At 37.1% G+C, this 22521-nt stretch overlaps 1 protein-coding gene across 3 annotated transcripts; it reads right to left on the bottom strand.

Annotated features, from left to right (window-relative positions):
- Window positions 1–1701: 1701 nt before the first annotated feature.
- LOC123785559 (uncharacterized) lies at window positions 1702–20153 on the bottom strand. Of its 3 annotated transcripts, XM_087867903.1 has the most exons (5): window positions 19166–20153; window positions 18392–18601; window positions 12967–13114; window positions 2776–2922; window positions 1702–2569 (listed from the first exon to the last, which is right to left on the bottom strand). In XM_087867903.1, exons 1-3 carry the CDS (start codon window positions 19289–19291, stop codon window positions 13025–13027), a joined length of 426 nt encoding a protein of 141 aa, XP_087724029.1. In that variant the 5' UTR covers window positions 19292–20153; the 3' UTR covers window positions 1702–2569; window positions 2776–2922; window positions 12967–13024. The 3 variants fall into 3 exon arrangements, 2 of the variants coding, with proteins under 2 accessions (XP_087724029.1, XP_087724028.1); XR_015726861.1 differs by having other exon boundaries at window positions 1702–2922; window positions 12967–16419; XM_087867902.1 differs by having other exon boundaries at window positions 1702–2922.
- Window positions 20154–22521: the final 2368 nt, after the last annotated feature.

Raw genomic sequence — 22521 nt, forward strand, 5'->3', positions numbered from 1 at the left:
ACGCTCAAGTAAATCATGGTCTTTATCCTACCGTAGGTAGAATAATCACTTGTATCGTCAAAGCTAATAGGGTAGGTTATACCATATTTGCTGTCAACTCCGTTTAAAAATTCTTTTCCTTTTTTTCACAACGTACCCATACCTTCTACCCATGGATTTTCCTTACCATTTTTCTAGGGCTAGTTGCAGCCACCTCTGAGATTTTATATGTTAGAATCTGAAAAAAATTCTTCACTTTATTTATGTTAGCTTTGTGAGATTTTTACTTTTGCAATGGAGCTTTCCTTATCATTTTCTACTGATTTAGCTTCATTCTTTAGTTGTTCCTGGGCTTCATCTGAATTTTCTAATTTATGACTCTCACATTTTATTTTTTGATTTCCCTGTATATAATGTGTGTTCAGTCACTCTAAAATTTGGAAAAAAAAAAAAACACTAATGAATTTTTTTGGTGGCCATTCCTTTTTACTTCCAATTCTGTCCTCCTGAGCCTTTTGCCTTGATTTTATATCTAAGTATCACCTTTCTTTTTCGCTTTTTCTCTGCTTTAATTTGGCAATCATCAGCCTAAATTTTACTTTTCTGGGTCTCACTTGATTCTCAATTACAATCTAACTGAATTATGATGGCTATCACTCTGTTAAGCAGTCCCTTATGTCTACATCGTCAACCATTTCCTCTGTGTTACTCAAAAGACAGACATAAATCATTTCCTTTCTTGTTTGCTGCTTTAAAGTCCATATTGGGTAACCAACCAGTTCCCTACCGTGTACACAAATATGGAGTTAAACGGATTTCTTTTAACATCCTGTGGGCCAGTTATGTCCAAATGGGTGAACACTTCCATAACCCCTTATTTATTCTTTTCATATATGCTTTCCTTGTTTTTCCGTTCCCTCAGACAGCATTAGCCACATTCCTCATATCAGTTTACCCTATGACTAAATTTAATTTTGAGTTGCTTAACAATGATACTACAGTTCTTTAAAGGTCTTCTCACTTTCTCAATTACTCCCAAACTTCATTTAGTTAGAAATTTGTACCTCCAAATTGGGTGAAATAGTCACATCTTGTTACATAGGAGCAGCGGGGGCATGCACACACAGTGAAGTGTAGATGATTCTGAAAAATTGTAAGCTTTCATCAAGTTGGGTATACAAATGGAATTTCTAAAACATCTGAAATGTCTGAAAACAGTTTCTTCTCATAAGTTGCCTATGGATGGGAGTCAGGAGTCCCAGGCTGTCATCCTGTCTCCATCGTTAATTGCTACATGACTTTGACACAGTTTCTTAAATTCTCTGTCTTATTCTGGAAATATGACTTTCATTGTGATGCAATTAAGGCTAATAATTTACTCAGCAGCCATTCTCTCAGAGACTGTGCAATGTCAACTTAAGTCAGTCGTAAACCACATCATCACAAATTCTGAATAAATTAGATCTGGATTAATGAGTTTGAACTACATTTTTTAATTTTGAGAACTGGTGGCACAGGACTCATTTATTAAACCAATTAAGAAAACCATTACTTTAAAGAAAATGGAAAAAGAGATCGTGTGCATCTCCAACAGCCAAATGAGGAGGGAGAGGAATATGGATGATTCCAAACAGCAGGCGATCCAAAAACTTATTTTCCCTAGACTGAAGTACAAGACCCAAAAACAGAATATAAGTAGGGAAATAAAAACAACAGAGAATATCCTTTTTTCCGGATTTATTGAGGCATAATTGACAAATAAAATTGTATATATTTAGGGTGTACAATGTGCTGATTTGATATATGTATACACTGTGAAATGATTCCCAATATCAAATTAATATATACATCACCTCATGGTGTTACTTTTTTTTTTTTTTTTTTTTGTGAAGACACTGAAGATCCACTCTCTTGGCAGATTTTAAAAATACAAAACACTGTTATTAACTATAGCACCAGGCTGTACATTAGATCCTCAGAACTTACTCATCTTATAAGCTGAAAGTTTGTACCCTTTGACCAAGATCTCCCCATTTCCCCCCACACCTCAGCCCCTGATAACAAGCTTTCTGTTCTCTCTTTAAAAATCCATATGTAAGGCGATCATACAGTGTTGATCATTGTGCCCTCACCACATCCTGGCACAAACACATAAAGTACATCACAAAAATTCTGTTACCTACTTCTGAATTAGAATTAATTCTGCTGATGAAACCAGATAATTGAAGCTGTATGGCTGGTCAGTTAATTTTATGGTTAACATTTTGTTATACCTCCAAGGGATCTAGACATTCTTAGTATACAGAGGACAAGATCTCATCAAAGACTGAGATGATTTCATTCACTGATCATTAGAATCTCACCAACACCAGACCCTGGAATTAGTACATACTACGAGCAGGAAATGGAACCATGAGAAAAGCTTAGAACTGCCTTTGGATCTCGTCTACAGGAGTATAAGATGATAAGCAGGTTATTCTTATGTGACTTGAATCAGAGCTGTAAGGAGGGAGCAGCAAATGAAGGGGATCAACAGAAGTTGGCACCAGGGTCCAGAGTAAGAGAAATTTGAAGAGATGGTGAACTTGGGCTAGGAGGAAGGGAAAGAGTGGATCACTCGCTTTTATAAGGTTTAGAGAACAAGATCATCCTTCTAGTCTTTTATGAAAACGATCTTTAATTTTAGATAAATACCATGAAAAAATCGCCATTAGAAAAAATAATTTTGATTAAAAAAGCATAAGCTTCCAAATAATTTAAGCAAATATTTTTTAAGTATCTTATTTTGAGGGGCACCTGGGTGGCTCAGTCAGTTAAGCATCTGCCTTTGGCTCAGGTCATGATCTCGGGGTCCTGGGATCGAGTCCCACAGGGGGTTCCTTGCTTGGCGGGGAGCCTGCTTCTCCCTCTCCGTCTGCCACTCCCTCTGCTTGTGCTCTCTCTCTGTCAAATAAATAGATAAAATCTTAAAAAAAAAATCAGCATCTGGAAGAAGGAGTATATGCATTTAAAAAAAATCTGATTTTGAAGGGTAGGAAACTTGAGATTCCAATTTGCCACCAACATTTTAAATTATATACATAAAATGTCAGACCCACTCAACTGGTGATTATGCAGAAAGCTCACTGATACATTATAGAGATCAAAACCACCTACAGAACAGACATTGAGTGTCCTAAAAAAAGTTTGGACACAGTCATAAAAACAATAAAACAGAGTTTTTTTATATGGGGCTTACTTTAATTTCAATCCCCTACATATCAATGAACTGCTAGTTTAATATTTATAAATAGATAAGAGGTAAACGGAGTGAGTGAACAGATGGATAGGTCAATAGAGAAATAACCTCTGAAGGAGAATATCTTTTTTATTGTGGTAAAAAAAAAAATGTATGATATCTACCTTCTTGACAAATTCTTAAATGTGCATTAAAATATTTTTAACTATAAATATGATGTTGTACAGGAGATCTTCAAAGACAATTATCTTTAACATAGATTGAACTCTTGTATAACCAAGTATATACATTTAATAAAATCTCTGGAAGTTAAGAAATTCAATTTTAAAGCAGAAGAGCTTTTATTTTAACCTTGTAACATGGTTGAAAATTCCCCAAAGCTCTCTAACTAGTGGAGATTTTATATATATATATATATAGAGAGAGAGAGAGAGAGAGAGAGAGGGAGAGCGCGTGTGCTATGTGGATAGTAAACTAATTTTATAGTTAACATTTTGTTATATTATGTTTATATTTTTATATATTTATATATGTTTTAAATGAATAAATATATATATTTTTTCTTTTTCCTTGATTCGTTTTCCTTGAAACAAAAATAAAATACATTATTAAAGACAAATCCGATACAGGGTAAAAATTGCACTATGATTTCATATAATTCATTTGGAATTCCAAATCAGTACAGGTGGGTTGAGAACATTTTGAAGAGGTTTTTTTCCCCCCTCAATGAGATAACAGTGCATTACCAATAATACCAAGTTCATTGATTCCAAAAAGGTTCATCTTTTAATATACTTGTTACAAATCTTTTTTTTTAATCTCTGAAAGAGTTAGCCCTTTGCTCTGAGAATGAAAACATCTTTCTTAGAAAACAAATGGCAAATGATGTGACAATTTTACAGATTTAATACCAGTATTTCTTGAGATTCTTTCAGATTTTTTCACTTTAAAATGTGTGTTGTTTTGAAACATTTGTTTTCACTGACCTAAATCTACATTTTGGCTACATTTAGCTCGCATTGTGGCATAAGAGTTGGTTTTAATTCTCATTAGCCTTTAAAGGCATCAAGTAACTCCATTTTCCATGTCCCCTAGTAAGACATCCTAAGATGAGAAGGTTCAAAGCTAATTTTGCCACCGCAGCTCCAACTATTATGCATCTGTGTTTTCAGTTAGCTTCACATTAGAACATAAACTCTCCTGGGAGTAAGTTTCAATCTCAGAGAGAACCTATAATATTGATAAGCTGCTTTACCCATTCAATCCCTAATGACCATTTAATGCACTCAGGAGTCACATATTAAAAGATTTGCCATCAAATAAAACTGTCCCAAAGTCCCTAAACGAATTTCAGACCTTGACTACTTTAGACTAATTAAATGGAAAAAAGGGAGCTAGCAATCTCAGAAATTGAGGTGGCTAGACAGCTTTAAATAGATACAAAACGATGTCATTGTAAATTTCCAACCATCAGTCTATAGACTCTAGGGATTTTGAAACAATTTGAAGCATCCTATCCTGGATCTGCTTTTGTAATAAGAAAATTGTATTTTTTATTCACTGTTTACCTTACCTGATAAATCATGCAGATTTGGGGTTTTAGGGAACACTATCTACCTCATTGATTACCAATATAGCATTCAGTTTGCAATAGAGCTTTACTTTTCTTCTCATACTTCTTTCAAAGAAACAATTACACATTTCGGAATAAGAAATTGGTCCTTTATACTCACTTGACCTTCTCTAAGAGTTTCTGGCAGATAGCCAGTAAGAATTAAGTGGTAACCCACAATTTCTATCTGCAAATTTCTGAGTTCTTTTTAACTTATTCTTCTCTTCTCTCTTGAATGAAATTGTTAAAAAGCATAAAGTGCAAAGAAAATTAAAGCCAAGTCCCAAAGGCCAAATAGAATAGAAGAATGATTTTTTTCAGTATATTTAGGTATATCATTTAGTTATCCATTCATTCATCAAATATTTACTGAACAATTATACACAGGGTACTCTTCTAGGTACTCACAATAAAAGGTATACAAGACAATAATGTAATCCCACTCTAACTGAGCTTTTATTCTAATAGAGAGGGACAATAAATAAACAAATAAATGGACAAGAGAATGCCAGATAAAACAGTTCTAATTTTTTACAGTATCAATGCAAATAAACATATATAATAAACATAGATACACATATAAACATGAATTAAGACAAACACATACAAAAGCTTGACATCTACCATCCTAAAAATAACTAGGATGGCATTTCCATCAAGCATTTATAACCAAGGAAATGATGCTGGTTCTCGGAACAAAGATGTTTAAGAAAGTCCACTCAAAAAAATATATTTAAAAAGAAGAAAAAGGAGTAAAAATGATCATTTTTCTCCAGATCTATTCAGTTCTTTGGATGATACTTTAAATATATATGCCCATTTATCAATGAGGCAAAGACGATAGACAATGATAAAATTAACACATCTGCTTGAAACCCAACTTAATAATTAACCTTCTCCTCATTTGCTAAAAACTAAAGAAACAATCTATATGCAACTCAAGCTGATGTAAGTGGCCAGATGCCATTTGAATGACAGTCTTTCTTTCTTTTTTTTTTTTTTAAGATTTTTATTTATTTATGTGACAGAGAGACAGCCAGCGAGAGAGGGAACACAGCAGGGGAGTGGGAGAGGAAGAAGCAGGCTCCCAGCGGAGGAGCATGATGTGGGGCTCGATCCCAGAACGCCGGGATCACGCCCTGAGCCAAAGGCAGACGCTTAACGACTGCGCTACCCAGGCGCCCCTGAATGACAGTCTTTCATTCAGTAATATGTTGGATTTGGCTTATACCCCACTCATGAAAGCCAATAATCAAAATTTCCGGAATTTGGTCATCTGGTTGACATCATGTTGGTAGTCCGAATCAGCTATAGAGGGTGTGTTTACACCAAAGAAATTGGCAAACACTAAAAGTCAGGGTTTTTGTTTTTGTTTCTTGAGGATCCAGTAGCGAAATATTTCCACTTCTTCCAGTTACAATAAGAATAAATAATAATTATATTAAAAGTCACCATTTTTCAAGCCTAACTTGAAGATTCAGCATGTTGAGGATATGTCAAGTGATGTCCTAAATACACAACATAATCTAACCCCAATAACCAATTGAGATGAGATTATCATTAACTCCATTTTACATTGAGAACACTGAAACACAGGAAGATTAAGGATGGCTAGCATCACACAGCTAGCTAATGATGGAGCCAAGAATGAAACCTTCACGTTCTAGGGCCCCTACTCTAAACCCAAACAATAAACTGAGGGTGTCACCTAGGTCAGGCTCTAAGGAGAAATAGCCCCTAGCTCTTTTTCCTCACCTTACTGCAGGGGTGGATACTGGACCCTCAAAGACATCATAGACACTGTTGACTATTTGTCCAAAATAGACCTCCCCCCACGTACATACTCCTCTTTGTTGCTTTATAGAATCCTACCATTATCCTATTGTTGATGACAATATTCTCAGGGAAGAGGTTCAGAAGATTTTTAGGTAATCTTGCTTTATAATGCAGCTCATTTCTCCTCTTCCTATAAACCTTCGGTAAAAACCTATTAACCTTCAGTACTTCTGGAGTCATATTTCATTGTGTGTGGTTTTCTTTGGTATGGCAACATATGACATTGGCCAAATAGTTGATGTAGGAAAAGATCGCAGACTGCTGAAAAGATCTGTAACGTACAAATTTGCATAGTCAAAAGTAATTACCTTGTTGCTTGAGACCAGTATTAGGAATTTTTAATTTTTGCTCATAGCAAATCTGTAAGAAGAAAATTAAACCCACAAGGTCTGGAAGAGAGAAGATAAATCAAGAAATAGGAATATATCACTAAGACCTGGCCCCAATGCCTTAGTGTGCAAACCAATGGATTTCTTACCTAGAAAAATATTTACTTATAATATTAATAACCATTATTACATATCTCTCTGACCCATTATGGCATTAGCCTCTTTCACACATTATTCTCTCCATGATGCTGGTTTCCCTCGGGTCATACTATTACTACTTATCTGCATATTATTGTAGCAACATTTAGCTACATTCTGAAGTACATAGTTTAACCTTTGAATCTCTGAACATATTTACCAGCTATCGCATCTTGATACTTCTATTTTAAAGATACTGGAAACTATGACCAAAAGAGGCAGCTTGCTAATTCAATCTCAAAAAAATTTTTAAGATTACAATTATTATTAAGTCATTTGCTACAGGAGCCTATTTATAAATTTGCATTTAAAGACCTTCCCCATGTACAATGACATGAATATTTTATTGATGATATGTTAAGAGAAGTCTGAGCCTTCTAATATAATAATATTCTTAAGAATGATGACTAAATTTCATACAGAGAGTTAAGGATCACATAGGTGACATTGACTTAAATGACAAAATCCAACTTCCCTCTTACAACTTTCAAATGAAAAACGTTTGTTTGCTCACTGGTACCAAGTTGCATTTAGTAAGATTCTAATAAGAAGCAAAATAGAAAGAGTCATATTAAGCTATTAAAAGTTAATAATTTGTTTGAAATTAGCTTATCAGATTAAATAATCAGAACTAATGGAATCATAGCAATCAGAGAAAAAGGCAGGTATATTTTTATAGAATAAGAAAATTTTAGCTACTTCATACCAGCCTCATAAGTTGGATATCCCTAGAGACACTCACAACCAGTACAATTATTTTGAAAAAGTATAAATGCCAAGCTGATGTTTCAATTACCTATATTTTTATATCAAGATAAATTTCATAGTTTCTTCCAGGCATAAAAAAAATGTTTTCTCTGACTACCATTTTTCCTTATGGATACGATTCATAATTATTTCTAATATTTTATGTTGGTTATCTGGTGTATCAAAGAAGTCTTTCAAAAAGAGATGCCTAAAATGCTTCCTCGAGAATGTTATTTTAAATTATTAACACTGGTTGTCTACTATTATATACTTTTCTAAAAACTCCATAATTTCCCAATTAAATTTAAAAATACCTTTTAGAACAATTTATTGGGGGAAATAACGTTCCAGTTGCATGTATTTCTCTGCCCATTTGTGTGGATACAGAAGAGTGCTGCAGGAGTTAAAAATACAGATTCACTAGTAAAATCAAATTTGCAAAGCCCTCCACAGAGACATTTATTTCAGCAAAATCTCAAAGCATTTCATGACACCTCCCCCAAAATGTTACAAATCACTGCCCCCAATGGTTGTTGGTCTTTTGATTTTCATATTTCTTCTCAAAATTTCCATATTTTTTAGCTACTACTGATGCATAATAAATTACTCCAAATTGAGTGGCTTGAAGCAACATTTTATTATCCCTCACAGTTCGAGGCAAAAATTTGGGAAGGGCTTAGCTGGGCAGTTCCGGCTCAGGGTCTCTTAGGTGGTTGCAGTGAGATGATAACTAGAGCCCAAATGTCGGGAGGCCAGAGATCTGGGGGCCGGCCAGCATCTCTGGCTCTTCATGGAGTCTCGGGATCTCTCCATGTGGTTTTCCCATGTTTAGTTTGAGCTTCTTGACAGCATGGTGGCCTCAAGGCAGTCAGCCCACTTACCTGGCTGCTGAAGGCTTTCAGGATTCATACTCCAGCACGAAAGGCAGCAATCTCATACTCTATCCACTGACGCAGTCACAAAAGCCCACCCAGTTCTAAGAGGATTCCACATCTCAATAGGAAGAGTGACAAAGAATCCGAGGACGTATTTTAAAACCACCACATCTTGAGTATGTGTGCATTAAAAATTATTAATAAGGGACGGCTGGGTGGCTCAGTGAGTTAAGCATCTGACCCTTGATTTTGGCTCAGGTCATGATCTCAGGGTTGTGAGATCAAGCCCCACACTCAGCAGGAAGTCTGCTTGAGATTCGCTCCCTCTCCTTCCGCCCCTCCCCACCATGCTTTCTCTGTCTCTCCCCCAAATAAACACATAAACTTTTAAAAATTATTAATAAGTTAGGTAACAGCAATTTTCTGTATAATTCAGGACCAAATAAGAAGCTGTTTGGATCCTATATAATGCCAAACAATAATATTATGCTTCATGGCTTTTAATAAATATAATCTACAATAGCTGTGACTGATTTTAAATTTTGGTTTGCAAATCCTTATATATATAACAAATTACAAATAAAATAATTCTATGATTCTCATAAAAATGAAAGATACCACTCTAATAAGGAATAATCACACCCCCATTTATCTCATATATTCAGATTTTAACTATAAAGTTTGCTCAAAGGTGAATACTTCCATATTATAACCCAGAAAGTGGCACACGTTTGGCAAATTTTCTGGGTGAGTGATTATGTTAATGTAAATTAAACTTTTTGTTCATGAGTTATTAATCTGTTTATTGATAAAATGTAAAGTATAGCAGGTAATTAACAGTTCTTAAATCCTCAGCCAAATTTCTGAGCTATACTTCAAACCATGAGAAATTTCTACAACCAAGTATTCGGAAAATTCAGTCATTCATTCTTCAGATATTTAACCTCAGTTTGCAATGCCCAGCATTTAAACACATCCTTAGACAAAGAACATATTGTCACACAATATCAAATATACTATATGTTAAAATAGAAAACACAGTAAACCTGACAGTAAAAGTCAGTTCAAGAAAACATGAGAATTTGAATCAGGCCTATGACCCATACAGCTTGGCTGGAAAAAAAACTTCCAGTCCCAAAACAGTGTCATCTTCCCTGAAACACATTTCAGTCATTCAAATTTCCTTAATAACCCCATGTATTATTTACTATGCATTAGTTTATTTAGAGCTGTTTGGTATACTTTCATTCTACAATTTATTCCTAAAGTTTGCTGCTGTATTCATGGTGATATTCCTTTTCTTCCTAAAGTTTATCTCTCTCACTTTGCAAAGAATATCCCCACTTTTAATACACTAAAATGTAGAACTGCAGTAAAGCTGTCACTGCCTACTAACCCACACCCACTTCCATTCCACCCACTCCAAGCACGGGCCCTGCTGAGAATGGTCTTAATCTTCCTAGTGTATCTTCATAATCTGTTCCCTCCCCATGTTCATTCCTCTTAACTGAAGTAATTGCTCCCTCTCCTTCGCACCAACATCTCCAACAACATGACAGACCTCCTCAGGCTCAGAACTGACCACGGCACCATTTGGATTTGGGACAGTGAGATAACATTTTCTGTCTGTTTCCAAAATACTTTCAGCAAGTTATAAATTAAATTTTCCATGGGCTCTTAAATGTCAGTGGAATGATATAGAATCAATAGCCACAAAAAGACAGAAACAGGAGATTCATCGAGATACAGGTAACGTCCTGGCACTAACTTTATTTAACACCCAAAGGCCACGAACACCAATGTCCCAGAGTTAGTATTCCATTAGGACATTCCATCACTAAGCAATATCCTCCTTCTTCTTTTATTATCTGCTGCAGTAACTCATGATCAATTGTGTGAATCCAGAGACACCTCCAATAACATATTCCATGGATCTTAGAATATGAACGAAAAAACAAGATAATTCTAAATAAGCTCTTTAGAACATAGACACAGAAGAGACAGGTCTGCAAGCCCCTCGAGCAAGATTATTGCCTTATTCATCTTGTGTCCATAGTACTCAGGTTAATTCTGGGATCATCATAGCTCTCAAAACACATTGAATGTTGAATTTATTATTAGACAATCCTACAATGTTGTAACAAAAACAAACCTTAGAAATCATCTAATCTAACCTCTTATTTTACAGGTGACAAAACTGAAATCTAGAGGCTTAATTTTGGCAGAGCCCCGGGAACTTGCCTCAAATTTAATAGCTAGGTAGTTGACGCAGCAATTAATCATTTTTCCATAACAGTATGTCTTATCTTACAACTTTTCTAGAAATTGTTTTTTACTACATTTTAAAGAGATAATTTTTCAAGGAATACATAGTCACACTTCACATCCTAAAATATAAGCTCAATTGATATAACATATTAATTCAGTTGACTATTTCCTCAGTTTCAAACATGTTATAATGGTTGGCATTAAATTTGGTTAGACTTCTCCTCACCACATCCCTAACTCCTGGCCCTCTACAGAGTCCTGAACCAACTGCTCTGGATAATCTGGCTCTGTTTATTGAGTCTAATGTTGTCGTGCTGTTACATTCTGCATTGCTAACTTTGTAACATGTTAAGACTGACAAGGCCGCTGAAATGTCGTGATGTGAACTACAATAGGAATTCATAAATAGGCGGCACCTGGGTGGCTAAGTCAGTTAAGTGTCTGATGCTTGATTTTGGCTCAGGTCATGACCTCAAGGTCATGAGATAGCACCCTGTGTCATGCTCCACACTGACCGTGAAGCCTGCTTAAGATTCTCTCTCTTCTTCCCCCTCTGCCCTCCCCCACCTCACACGCTGTAAATAAATAAATAAAGTAATACAGTAATCAATTCTGTATTAAAAAAAAAGAAAAAATTCATAAATAGAATTTCTTTCCGAACCCACTGAACAAAAACCACGTATCTCTGTTTTGTGCAAAGACTCACACTCATTGCCATAATGTAGGGTTCTCTCCCTTGAGAAGCAATTAATTATTTGGGAGCAATGAATTCAAACTGCTTGAAAATGTGAGGTTCCATGGAGACTCATTTCAATGCCTTAAATGAGTTTATATATACCCCTTATCTACTCTCACTAACCTCCTTGCCATTTGTTCCCCACCCAACTTGTCTCTTTCGTATATGTCTCAACAAGAAGTGCATGAGAGTGAAGGGATATAGAAATGCCCACAAAGGGAATTTGAATCCCTTGTCTTTTACATATTGCTCCTGATTATACTATCTACAAACCACAACACCATCTGGGAAATAGAGTTAACAGCATTGAAAAAAGCTTCCAGATGTCATATAGCCCCATCTTTTCTACCCCATGTCAGACGGTGCCTAATGATAACAAACAGTTAAACATCTCCACAGAGAAAGCTGCTATAACCTCCTTTGGTATCTATTACACTAATTATGATTAACTGATGGAGTGAGTGTGGTATAGGCCACGTTCTCATGATCCAGATGGCTCTCTCTTACACAGTGGAATTCTCCCTTAGATGTCAACAAAACAAGAGTGTGGATGTCTTTTTAAAGTCACGTGCAAGAAAATGCACAATCTGGCTTGTGCAAGAGCTGTTCAGGGAGAAGAGAAGAACAGGGAGGAATGGAGAAGTAGGGGAGAGAGACTTTGCTCGATTATACATTCATTCTCCCAGGACATCAGCATTTACAGACCATGTGCCCTTGCCTTACAGGTATCACTCTCAAAAGGCATCTGTGTAAAATGAAGACAAAACTTGACCTTTTAGCACAGACATTGTATCTGACAAATGACGAGTCACAACCAAACCCCTTACATTTAGGCTATCTGTTGGTAAAACATCCGATGTAAAATGAATCTGATGTCTCGCTCTTCAGACCAATGGATTCTATCTACTTAATCATTTGAGGGTTTAGCCAATATCTAATCTTAAAAATAAAGAAGAACTGTCTAAGTTTTAGTCAATATGGTAATCACAGTAGCTTTCTCAATGGAAAACCGATAACTATATATAAAAATCAGGTAAATAAATAAATAGATTACTGTTTGTTTCCTTGACTATCAAAGGAGAAAACAAACATTTATTAAATGTCATTTATTTTTAAAGTGTGCGATTCTATGAGGCAAGTACTATTACCTTTACTCCTGCACAAAGGGCAATTGCACAACTGGCAAGTAGGAAACAGTGTCCAGATTCAAAACCTTGGAGTTTCTTCTTCCAAAACCACATGGTGTTTCCAGTGGGCCACACAGGAAAGGAAAACATCGTTATCTTCGTATTTCTCCTGCAAACAAGAACAGATTTGTTTTCTGTGAGAAATCATTCTTACACGCTGTGGTTACTGGAAATATCCTGTTTTAAAGGATTTATTAAATAAAGAAACCAGGATTCCAATTGACCGTTTGTGATGCTGAAGTCTGTTATCTATGTGATTCACTACTTTATGCCTATGATGCCTTGGTCAGGGCCTTACTCTTAAAAGCATCTCTGTTGTCTCTTACCACCCCACCTCTCACATGTGCCTTTGGGGAGAGAATTGGGTCTGGAAGGAGAAGAGAATGGAAGTAGAAATTTCCTTCGGTGAATCCCTACCATATGAGAAGCAGGCAGTTAGGAGCACTTAACACTCTATCATATATTATAGCTATTCAAGTAAATGTCCTAGATCTCCTACTCTTCTAGAAGTCTTTAATAAGCAGAAGCTATACCTTAATCATTTACAGATTCCCCTACTAGGCACAAATAATCTCTGGAATGAACTAATTTCAGCCAGACACCTCTACAAAGAAAGACTGGTTGAATATTGAAGGAAGACTTTTAAACCAAATATGTATTTGTTCAATCTAATCAAGTATCTTAATCAATGATACATTATTAAAGAGTTGCTGGTACGCTGGCAAACAGAACTAAAAATACATGTTTCTAGAATCAACTACCTTAAACTTTTTTGGCAAAAGGAAGGCAATAACTACCGGCTGCAGAATGTCTACATTTAATGAATCCTTAAAGATCATTTATCAGAACAGTGCATTTTACGAATGAGGAAGCCTTGGTCTAAAGAGGTTGAATAATTCGCCTAATTGTCACAAAAGACCGTCACGAGCCAGTACTGAAACCCAGGCCTCCCATTTAGGAATGAAGTGCCGTTTCTCTTCTGTAACTTGCACCATCCTTCTTCTCACATTTCTGAGTGAATAAATAAACTGACAAGTCTTACCAAATACGGAAAGGGACTGGACTTCTACTGTGCTATGGGCTCACAATATCAGAGCCAGCCCTTATAGGATCTGATTCTTGCTTCCCCAAGAGACAGAATTTGACACATACTATGTAAATGGATATTTATAACAAGTTACAACAAAATTATACTGTATTCCCAGGGCCCTTCACCTGTTTGAGCTACCTCGGAGGTTCACGGGGCACAGTCACCTTTCTCTTCTTTTAATTTGTTGTGCTTGTGCTTAGATTTTTGAAGACACTATAATGAGAAATCAAATTTCAGTGAAGGTCTTGGAACAGCTCAGAAGCCAAGCCTCAAAAATGTGTTTTTCCTGCCTGTTCCTTCTTTCTTTCTCCCATTCTACAGGTTCGTTTACAGCAAAGAGGATTCATGAATCATGATTTTGGATGGAAAACATGCTATCTCAAGGCATTCTCAGTGTTTTGTGGCCGCCGGGGAGAGCACACAACAAACCCTGGGAGAGGGGAAGGCAGGGAAAGAGAGGCTCCACTGATATGCCTGTGGCTCCGTTTGTTTCTTAGCAAGAAACAAGGAGGAAACCACAAAAGCCATAATTTGCAGGTTGCCTTTGCCAGGGACACTCCTGAAGGCAGCGCATCCCACTGCGGTCTCAATCTTGTGACTCTTGACTCAATTCTCTTGAAAGAATGATAATTCAGAGCACCACGATACATGCCCTGCTCCACCCAGATCTTCTGCTCTCGTCTTTTTTAAAACATTTCTTTGCTGCTTCTTTTTTTAATGTCGGTTTTTCCTTTAGTTCTTCTTCCTCTACTGTTTCCCTCATTTTCATGTTCAGGAAAAAATACTTCTGTTCATGCCTGCTCAATGTCATAGTCTCTCTTTCTTATTTCTATCAAAGTAACTGATATGAGAAGCATTAGGAGGGGCGCCCGGCTGGCTGAGGAGGTAGAGCCTGTGACTCTTGATCTCGGGGTTGTAAGTTCAAGGCCCACATCGGGTATAGAGATAACTTAAAAAATAAAATGTTTTTTTTTTTAAAAAAGAAGTATCCAGAGAAGCAACAGCTGTAAACAGAAATTATAGAACTGATGGGGTGCCTGGGTGGCTCAGTCGGTTAAGTGTCTGCCTTTGGCTCAGGTCATGATCTCAGGGTCCTGGGATCGAGTCCCATGTCAGGCTCCCTGCTCGGTGCGGAGTCTGCTTCTCCCTCTGCCCCTCTCCCTGCTCTTGCTCTTGTTCTCTCTCTCTCTCTCTCTCTCAAATAAATAAAACCTTTAAAAAAAAAGAAATTACGGAACCAATGGAAAGAGGATTTATAGAAAAGAGTGATTAAAATACGATAAAATGAGGCCACCTAAGAAGCTGGAAAGAATAAGGCAATTTCTCTGAGACTAAAGAAACTCACTCTTACATATGTCACTTCCTTTCTAAGGCACAGAAGCTAATGGTTCACTAAAATCCATGTGCTTTTCTTTATCCTGGGCCCTCAATTATATTAGAATATTCTCTTTTTTTTAAGAATTTATTTATTCATTTGACAGAGAGAGAGACAGCCAGTGAGAGAGGGAACACAAGCAGGGGGAGTGGGAGAGGAAGAAGCAGGCTTCCAGCAGAGGAGCCTGATGTGGGGCTCGATCGCAGAATGCTGGGATCACACCCTGAGCCGAAGGCAGCCGCTTAACGACTGAGCCACCCAGGCGCCCCTGGGCCCTCAATTATATTGTATTTCATAGCTTTCCCTGCATTAAGGTGGGGCAACATGTTGAGTTCTAGCAAATGGAATATGAATGGAAGTGATATGTGCCACTTCCAAACCTAACCTATATAAACTTAAATGTGTTCCTCCACGTTCTCTTTGCCTCTGGCTGCCAGAGATAGAGATCATCACAATGATCCTGAGAGACATGTATCGAAAATGCTGGAGGCTTGATCAATCTGAGTCTCTGAGTAAAGGAGAGCCACCGTGAAATAAATAAATTTATATGATTTTTGAGTGACTACATGTTGAGTCTTTCATAGCAGCTAATATCACCCTAACTGGTCTTTATTTCTTTCTAGGGACCATAATCAGAGAACAGATGTCAAGAGACATGTGTATCACTCCAGCTCTGCAGTAAATGCAATTTTTACTTTAGATGCACTCCTTCCCTTTTGTGCCTCCTAATAATGGTTAGAGATAAAAACAAACAAACAAACAAAAAACAACAGAGGTTAATCAAAGAGTCTTAGAGCCTTAGTGTTAAAAGAACCTCACCCAGCTTCATGATGACCTGCAGTGCAGACGATTAGCCTCTACGAACCAGATCTCACAACCAGTTTGACGCAAAGTTGCCATCAGACTCCAAGACCCTGATTTCCAGCTCAGGGTTCTTTTTTTCTCAAAGCTTATCATGGAATGATTTCCCAAAAGGAATATTTCAGTTAGTAAGAGAAAAGAATTCTCATGTATATGAATTGGTATTCTGTTTGCAGTACTAGCATCAAAAAAGTGTTATACGCAACTAATGAATCATCGAACTTTATATCAGAAACAAGGGATGTACTGTATGGTGACTAACATAATATAATAAAAAATTAAAATAAAAAAATAAAGGCATTAAATTATAAAAACAAAACAAAACAAAAAAACAAAAAGTGTCATTTGATTTTGTAAAACTCTATGCCGACCATATCGTGCCTATACTGAGGGCACAAACTAACTAGAAAGAGAATCTCTGCTGCCTAGGAAAATAAAACAGATACCACCGATTACATGACTGACTCAAAAGAGTTTTTACAAGTTATGTATGTTGGACAATAATCACAGGTGTATCAAATACCAGGGCTTTTTTGCTATATCACTCTTCGCTAATCAAAACCAAAATATTGGAGAATAAATAGGTAAGTCTTTGAATCATCCACAATTTCTTGAAACCAAGAATCTGTTTTGTTGATGATTTATCCCCAAAATCTAAAACTTAGATAAATATTTAATAACTGCATGAATGAACTTATTATATTGACCCCCTAGTGCTTTTATGCTGTAAATGTTTACATTACTATCATTAGCTACAGCACACTATCCATCGGTTGTCCTTTGATATGTAACAACCTGTATTGCAAGGTTTTTGCCAAAAGCCCAACATATACTTAAACCAAGAGGCAAAATAGGGTAGTGACTAACTGCCTAGGTTTAATCGCCATTCTACCAATTACCTTGGGCCCTTTACTTAACTTGCCTGTGTCTTACAAGTTAAATATGGGTGCTGATAATAACAGAATATACCTTGTTTCGTATGGGTATTAGCAACAAAACAATTGCACACTCAGTGTTTGAGGAGAGTTTCATGAAGGGACTATTTACAAAGTTGTGGGCAGGGGGTCAGAGCACCCCTGAGCTAGCAACAGCAGAGAGACTTTACTATCTCTAAGCCTATAGAGAAGAAGAGGAGGCTATTACCGGGCCCCAGAGAGAGACTATTGAAGACCAAATAAAGAGGAGTTATGGTCTTTGAGAAAGGGAGACAGCCAACTCACAGTGACCCAAAAGGAAGAGAACTAAGGAAATAAATACCATGACCTCACTTTGCTTCTACCTTCTGATCTCACCCTGGAAACTCTCATTGGCCAAACACAAGCAGGAACCATAGAGCAAAATTGACCAAACACAAGCAGGAACCAGAGAGCAAAATGTGCAGTACCAAAGGTCAGTCTCTCAAGGCACAGAGCAAGTATGGAAGGATGGAGAGTGTCTGAAGGAGTAGATAGAAAATGAGCGTACCTCATAGAGTTTTTGTGAAGACTAAATGTGCTCATATACATAAAAAACATACAGTAGTGTCTAGCACCATGAAAATGCTGGCTATCATTAATTCTTTTTGAAGGGAGCAGCAGTATAGCATAATAACCTGAAGCCACACTGCCTAGACACAAGTCCCAATTTTGCCTCTTACTAGGACCAGGACCTGGAGCAAGTTTCTTAATTTTTCTGTCCCTGTTTCTTCTTCTGCAATACAGAGCTAAAAATAAAACCCTCACAGAGTTATATGATAATTAAGTGAATAATGCATGTAAAAAAAATTGTACTACTCTGCTTACTCAAGAACTATTAACCTAGACGAGATTTTGGTTAGCTCTCGTGTAACAAAACCCGGAAAACCATCCCTTTCTGGCTGAAGTATTTCCCTACTTATTCCAAGGAAATGTGTAGAAGGTTTGTCAATATACCCAGTACAACTAGACACTTGCTTAGAGCACCCTTAGGTAAGGATAGAGCAAATATGAGAGGGAGGACGGTTAAGAGAGAAAGAAAGAGAAGTGCAGCTTTCATGGATTTATCAGAAAATCTAGAAAGAAACCATCTTAATTTCTGCATACCTCTAAATTCAGGTGGCTTAGCATTGGTTTACTTGGAATAATATACTTAGGGTTGGAGAGGCGAAGAGAATAATCTTTCTGTACTTGGGGTCTCTTCAGGTCTTCATCCAGAGCTGGAACACCGCCATTTGCTTTTAGCTGTTCGTGTGTGTGTATCCACTTTAGAGATGATGTGACCTCAAGTTGCAATGAGGAACAACAGGAGCCTATCTGGAAAACGGAATATAATAATTGAACACTTAGTATACAAAAGGCATTGAGCTGGGCTCTGTCCATTAGAGACCTTTATCAAAATTACTTTTACTTTTCATTTAGTAAAGCTACTAAACAGTAGAGAGCCTCACACACAAATGCAAAAAGGTTTAGTGTATTTTGAATATTCAAAAGCAGCTTCCCAAGAAAAATATCTCAAACTCTTCCATCTTTCAGGAACAACTTACACACAAAAAATTGCAGAACACTTTGCATCTATGACAGCTAAACAACCCAACATTTCAAAACCAAACTTTTCATGGGTTTTCATATTGAAAGGGGAAAGGTACACTTTTTTAAACTGGGCATTAGCACTCCCAGATGTTATAGAACTTTAAGTGAGACTTAGAGTAACTCTGTAATAGTGAGTTCACCTCTCTGCCACGCTGATCAGTCATGTTCCTGCTATCGGCTGGATTGAGAAAGGATGGTGAGGTCAGGTGGGAGGGGATGGGAATTGAGAGGAGGCAACGTAGCTGAGAGTGGACCAGCCAAACCAAACCCGCACTGCAGGTTACCTACCCAGTTTGCCTGGAGCTCTGTCCTCAGCCCAAAGGGGTTGAGAACCCACAATATTCCCACTTCCTCTCTTATTCTTTGATACCACCAAGGAAGACTCTCTGGCCATTTAAAACTCAACAGCCACATTCCATTTCCAAAGGAGGAAAAGAAAACAGGTCCCACATCTCCTGGAGTTGAAAATTTTTGAAATACATATTTTTAGTTCTTCTAAAAAAAAGTTTAGTTTTCAAAAACACTGTTTATAATAAATCATATGTCTCTGTTTTTAAATTGTAATCAACTATACGGTGAGAGCAGCTCTTTTATAAAAACTCTAAAATTAAAACAACCACTTAACACTCCAACCTAATGCCTGCAGTAAATCAAATGTCTTTGTTGTTTAGATTTTAGCTGAACAGGTCCAATATAAAAAAGGAGTTTTAGCACTATTTATAAGAAGAATTGTCTCTCCAAACCCATCCAACAACTTTTTCATTCTTTAGGTAAAAACTTCAGCAGGAACTTAAGTGGGGTATAGGCAGGCTACCAATAACTTTTTGTGCCAGACGTTATATAACAAGGTCAAATTTAATGTACACAAAAATGTACAGCAGCTTAAAAGAAGTGGTTGTTCAAAAAAGTGTCTGATAAATCATTGCCAAGGAGCTGGAAGGGATTCAAGCGCATTCGTGTTAAACCACAGCTCTGTCACTAGTATACTGTGTGACCTTGGCCATATCACTTAACCCCTCTGCTTCTCAGCTTCCTCTTATGTGATTTCTCTACTACTCACCCTACGTCTTTTCAGGTCTAACTTTCTATAGAACAGTCCAGTGGTATAGGGAGCATTCTTTTACATTCTCCCAAAAGACATTTGCCTCTTTCTATAAACCTGTCCTAAGAAGACCATAACCCCATGGCTCTTCCTCTCTAGACAAAGTAGGCTTTTCATTGTAACTAGATTTTCCATTCTCACTAAAGTCAGTGGAAGAGAAAGATGAGAGCAGCACAGCATAGAGAAGGGAAAGAATCTTATTGTAGGTCAGGAAAACCAGTTTCCAGCCCTGACTGTGCCGCTGCCTGATTTGGGAAAAGACACTTGACCTTCTAAGTCTCTGTTTATTCTTCTGTAAAAGATGAAGTTAGAATATGACCTACTTGTAAGTAAAACTGTGTGGCACTGGCACATAAATAGACACAGATCAATGGAATACGAAAGAAAGTCCAAAAGCATGCAAACATGGAAATCTGGTAGGGAGTATCTCGTATGATTAGGACAAAGTGGTGATATTGGGTCAACTGCATAGCCATTTGGAATAAAGATGAACTTAGATCCAATCCTAATAACATATACAAGAATAAACTCCAAATTGATCTGGAATCAGATCATGATGGTGTCTTTTGTTTTGTTAGTGAGGTTTCTTTGGGACTGCACTTAAGGATGGGGGCTGGTTGCCAAGGAGAGCCATTCCCGTGATTCGAGTTTGGAATTTCCAATTCACCCTTCCAATTCACCTCCTCTGGGGAGGAGAGAGGAGCTAGAGGTTGAATTTAGTCACCAGTGGCCAAGATTTAATCAGTCATGCCCAGGTAATGAAACTTCCGTAAAAACCCAAAGGACAAGGTTCAGAGAGCTTCTGGATCGGTGCACATGAGCAGGTTTGGGGAGAGTAGCTCTCCTGAAGAGGGCATGGGTGCTCCACAGCCCCTTCTTCATGCCTTGCCCTATGCATCTCTTCCATCTGACTGTCCCTGAGTTATACCCTTTTACAAGAAACCAATAATCTAGTAAGTAAATATTTCTCTGAGTTCTGTAAGCTGCTCTAGCAAATTAATAAAACCCAAAGAGGGAGTTGTTGGAACCTCCAATCTATAGTTGATGGGTCAGAAGCCCAGATGGCAACCTGGACTTGTGATTGACATCTGAAGGAGGTGGGGGTAATCTGAAACTTTAACCTGTGGGATCTGATGCTGTCTCTGGGTAGATAGTGGCAGAATTGAGTTGAATTGTAGGACACCCAGCTGGTATCAGAGAATAGGTTGGTGTGTGGGGAAACTACATCCCCACACATGCATGCATGCACTTTGGAACTGGCTGTCAGAACTATAATATGCAATAAAAGAGTGATTAGTAAATTTGAAACTTTTGCATATCATAATAAAAGACAAAAAATAAATGTCAAATGCAATATAGATTACAGATAAAGAGCGAATGTTTCCTTAAAAAAGAAAGCTAATTGTTCTTAATATTTAAAAAAAAATAAAAAATTGAGAAAACCATCTAATAGAAAAATGGGCAGAAGACAAATAGAACATTCAGCAAAAAAGATAATTTATAAAGTTCCTTAAATATATGAAAAGGTGTTCAAGTTCACTCATAAAAAGAGAAATGCAAATTTAAAATGACCCTGAGATATTGTTTCTCTCTCATCAGACTGATAATATTCAAAAGCTTAACAATACATTGTGTTGGCTGGGCTGTGAGGGAACAGGGCTTAGTAGCAGTGAGAGGCACATCTTGTTTCCTAAATACCATTCGTCACTTAAAGGAAAATGAGCTCCTAGGAGAAATGGCCATTTCAAGGTATCAGGGAAAGTACAAGATGAGCAAAATGAGCCTGGAATAGCTTTGGGGTCAAAAAATAAGAAAGTACTCAAAATAATGATGACAGCATATCAAAAGGACACAGATACCACTTTGAAAGGGCTCCAATTAGCCAAAACTATAATAATTTGAGCATGAAAAGAAGTGAGGCTAAATAATAGATTATGAGATACTGAATAAAACAGGAATTCATCAGTCAACACTGACAATAAATAGGTAAATAAATAAGGGAGAAGAAAGGGCTTTTCCTTAGAGTAAAATTCCAACAGGTAACTGTGAAAGGAGGGGAGGAGTTTGAAAATCAGTGCTAATGATCATAGTAATACTTGGTCCTGGTAAGAATCATCAATGGTTGCTAAATTTTGATGAGAAGGAGGATAATTTGTGTGGTCTCAAAATGTCTCCTCATTGATGGCTTGTTAGTTGCAAGAGAGAAAAGAGTAGCTATACAGTGGAGAAAACAGAGAACACCTTGACCAGGTTGTCAAAATTTAACATCACCGATAAAAAGCAAATATGTACTTCCTGATTTGATAGCTTCAGGAAGGTATGACATCCTTATGCATTTTTCTGGCTGACAATGGAAATCCTGAATCTGATCATGAGGAAATACCCAGATAAACCCAAATTAACAGACATCGTGTAAAATACGTGGCTCATTTTGTTCAAGAATGGCAATGTTCCAAGGAAAGACAAGGACATGTTGAAGAATTTTTACCAATTAAAGGAGACTCAAGGATCATAGCAGCTAAATGGAAAGGGGAAAAAATGT

The sequence above is a fragment of the Ursus americanus genome, chromosome 15, assembly GCF_024610735.1.
Source record: "Ursus americanus isolate L20-20 chromosome 15, mUrsAme1.1.p, whole genome shotgun sequence".
Classification (NCBI taxonomy): Eukaryota; Metazoa; Chordata; class Mammalia; order Carnivora; family Ursidae; genus Ursus; species Ursus americanus.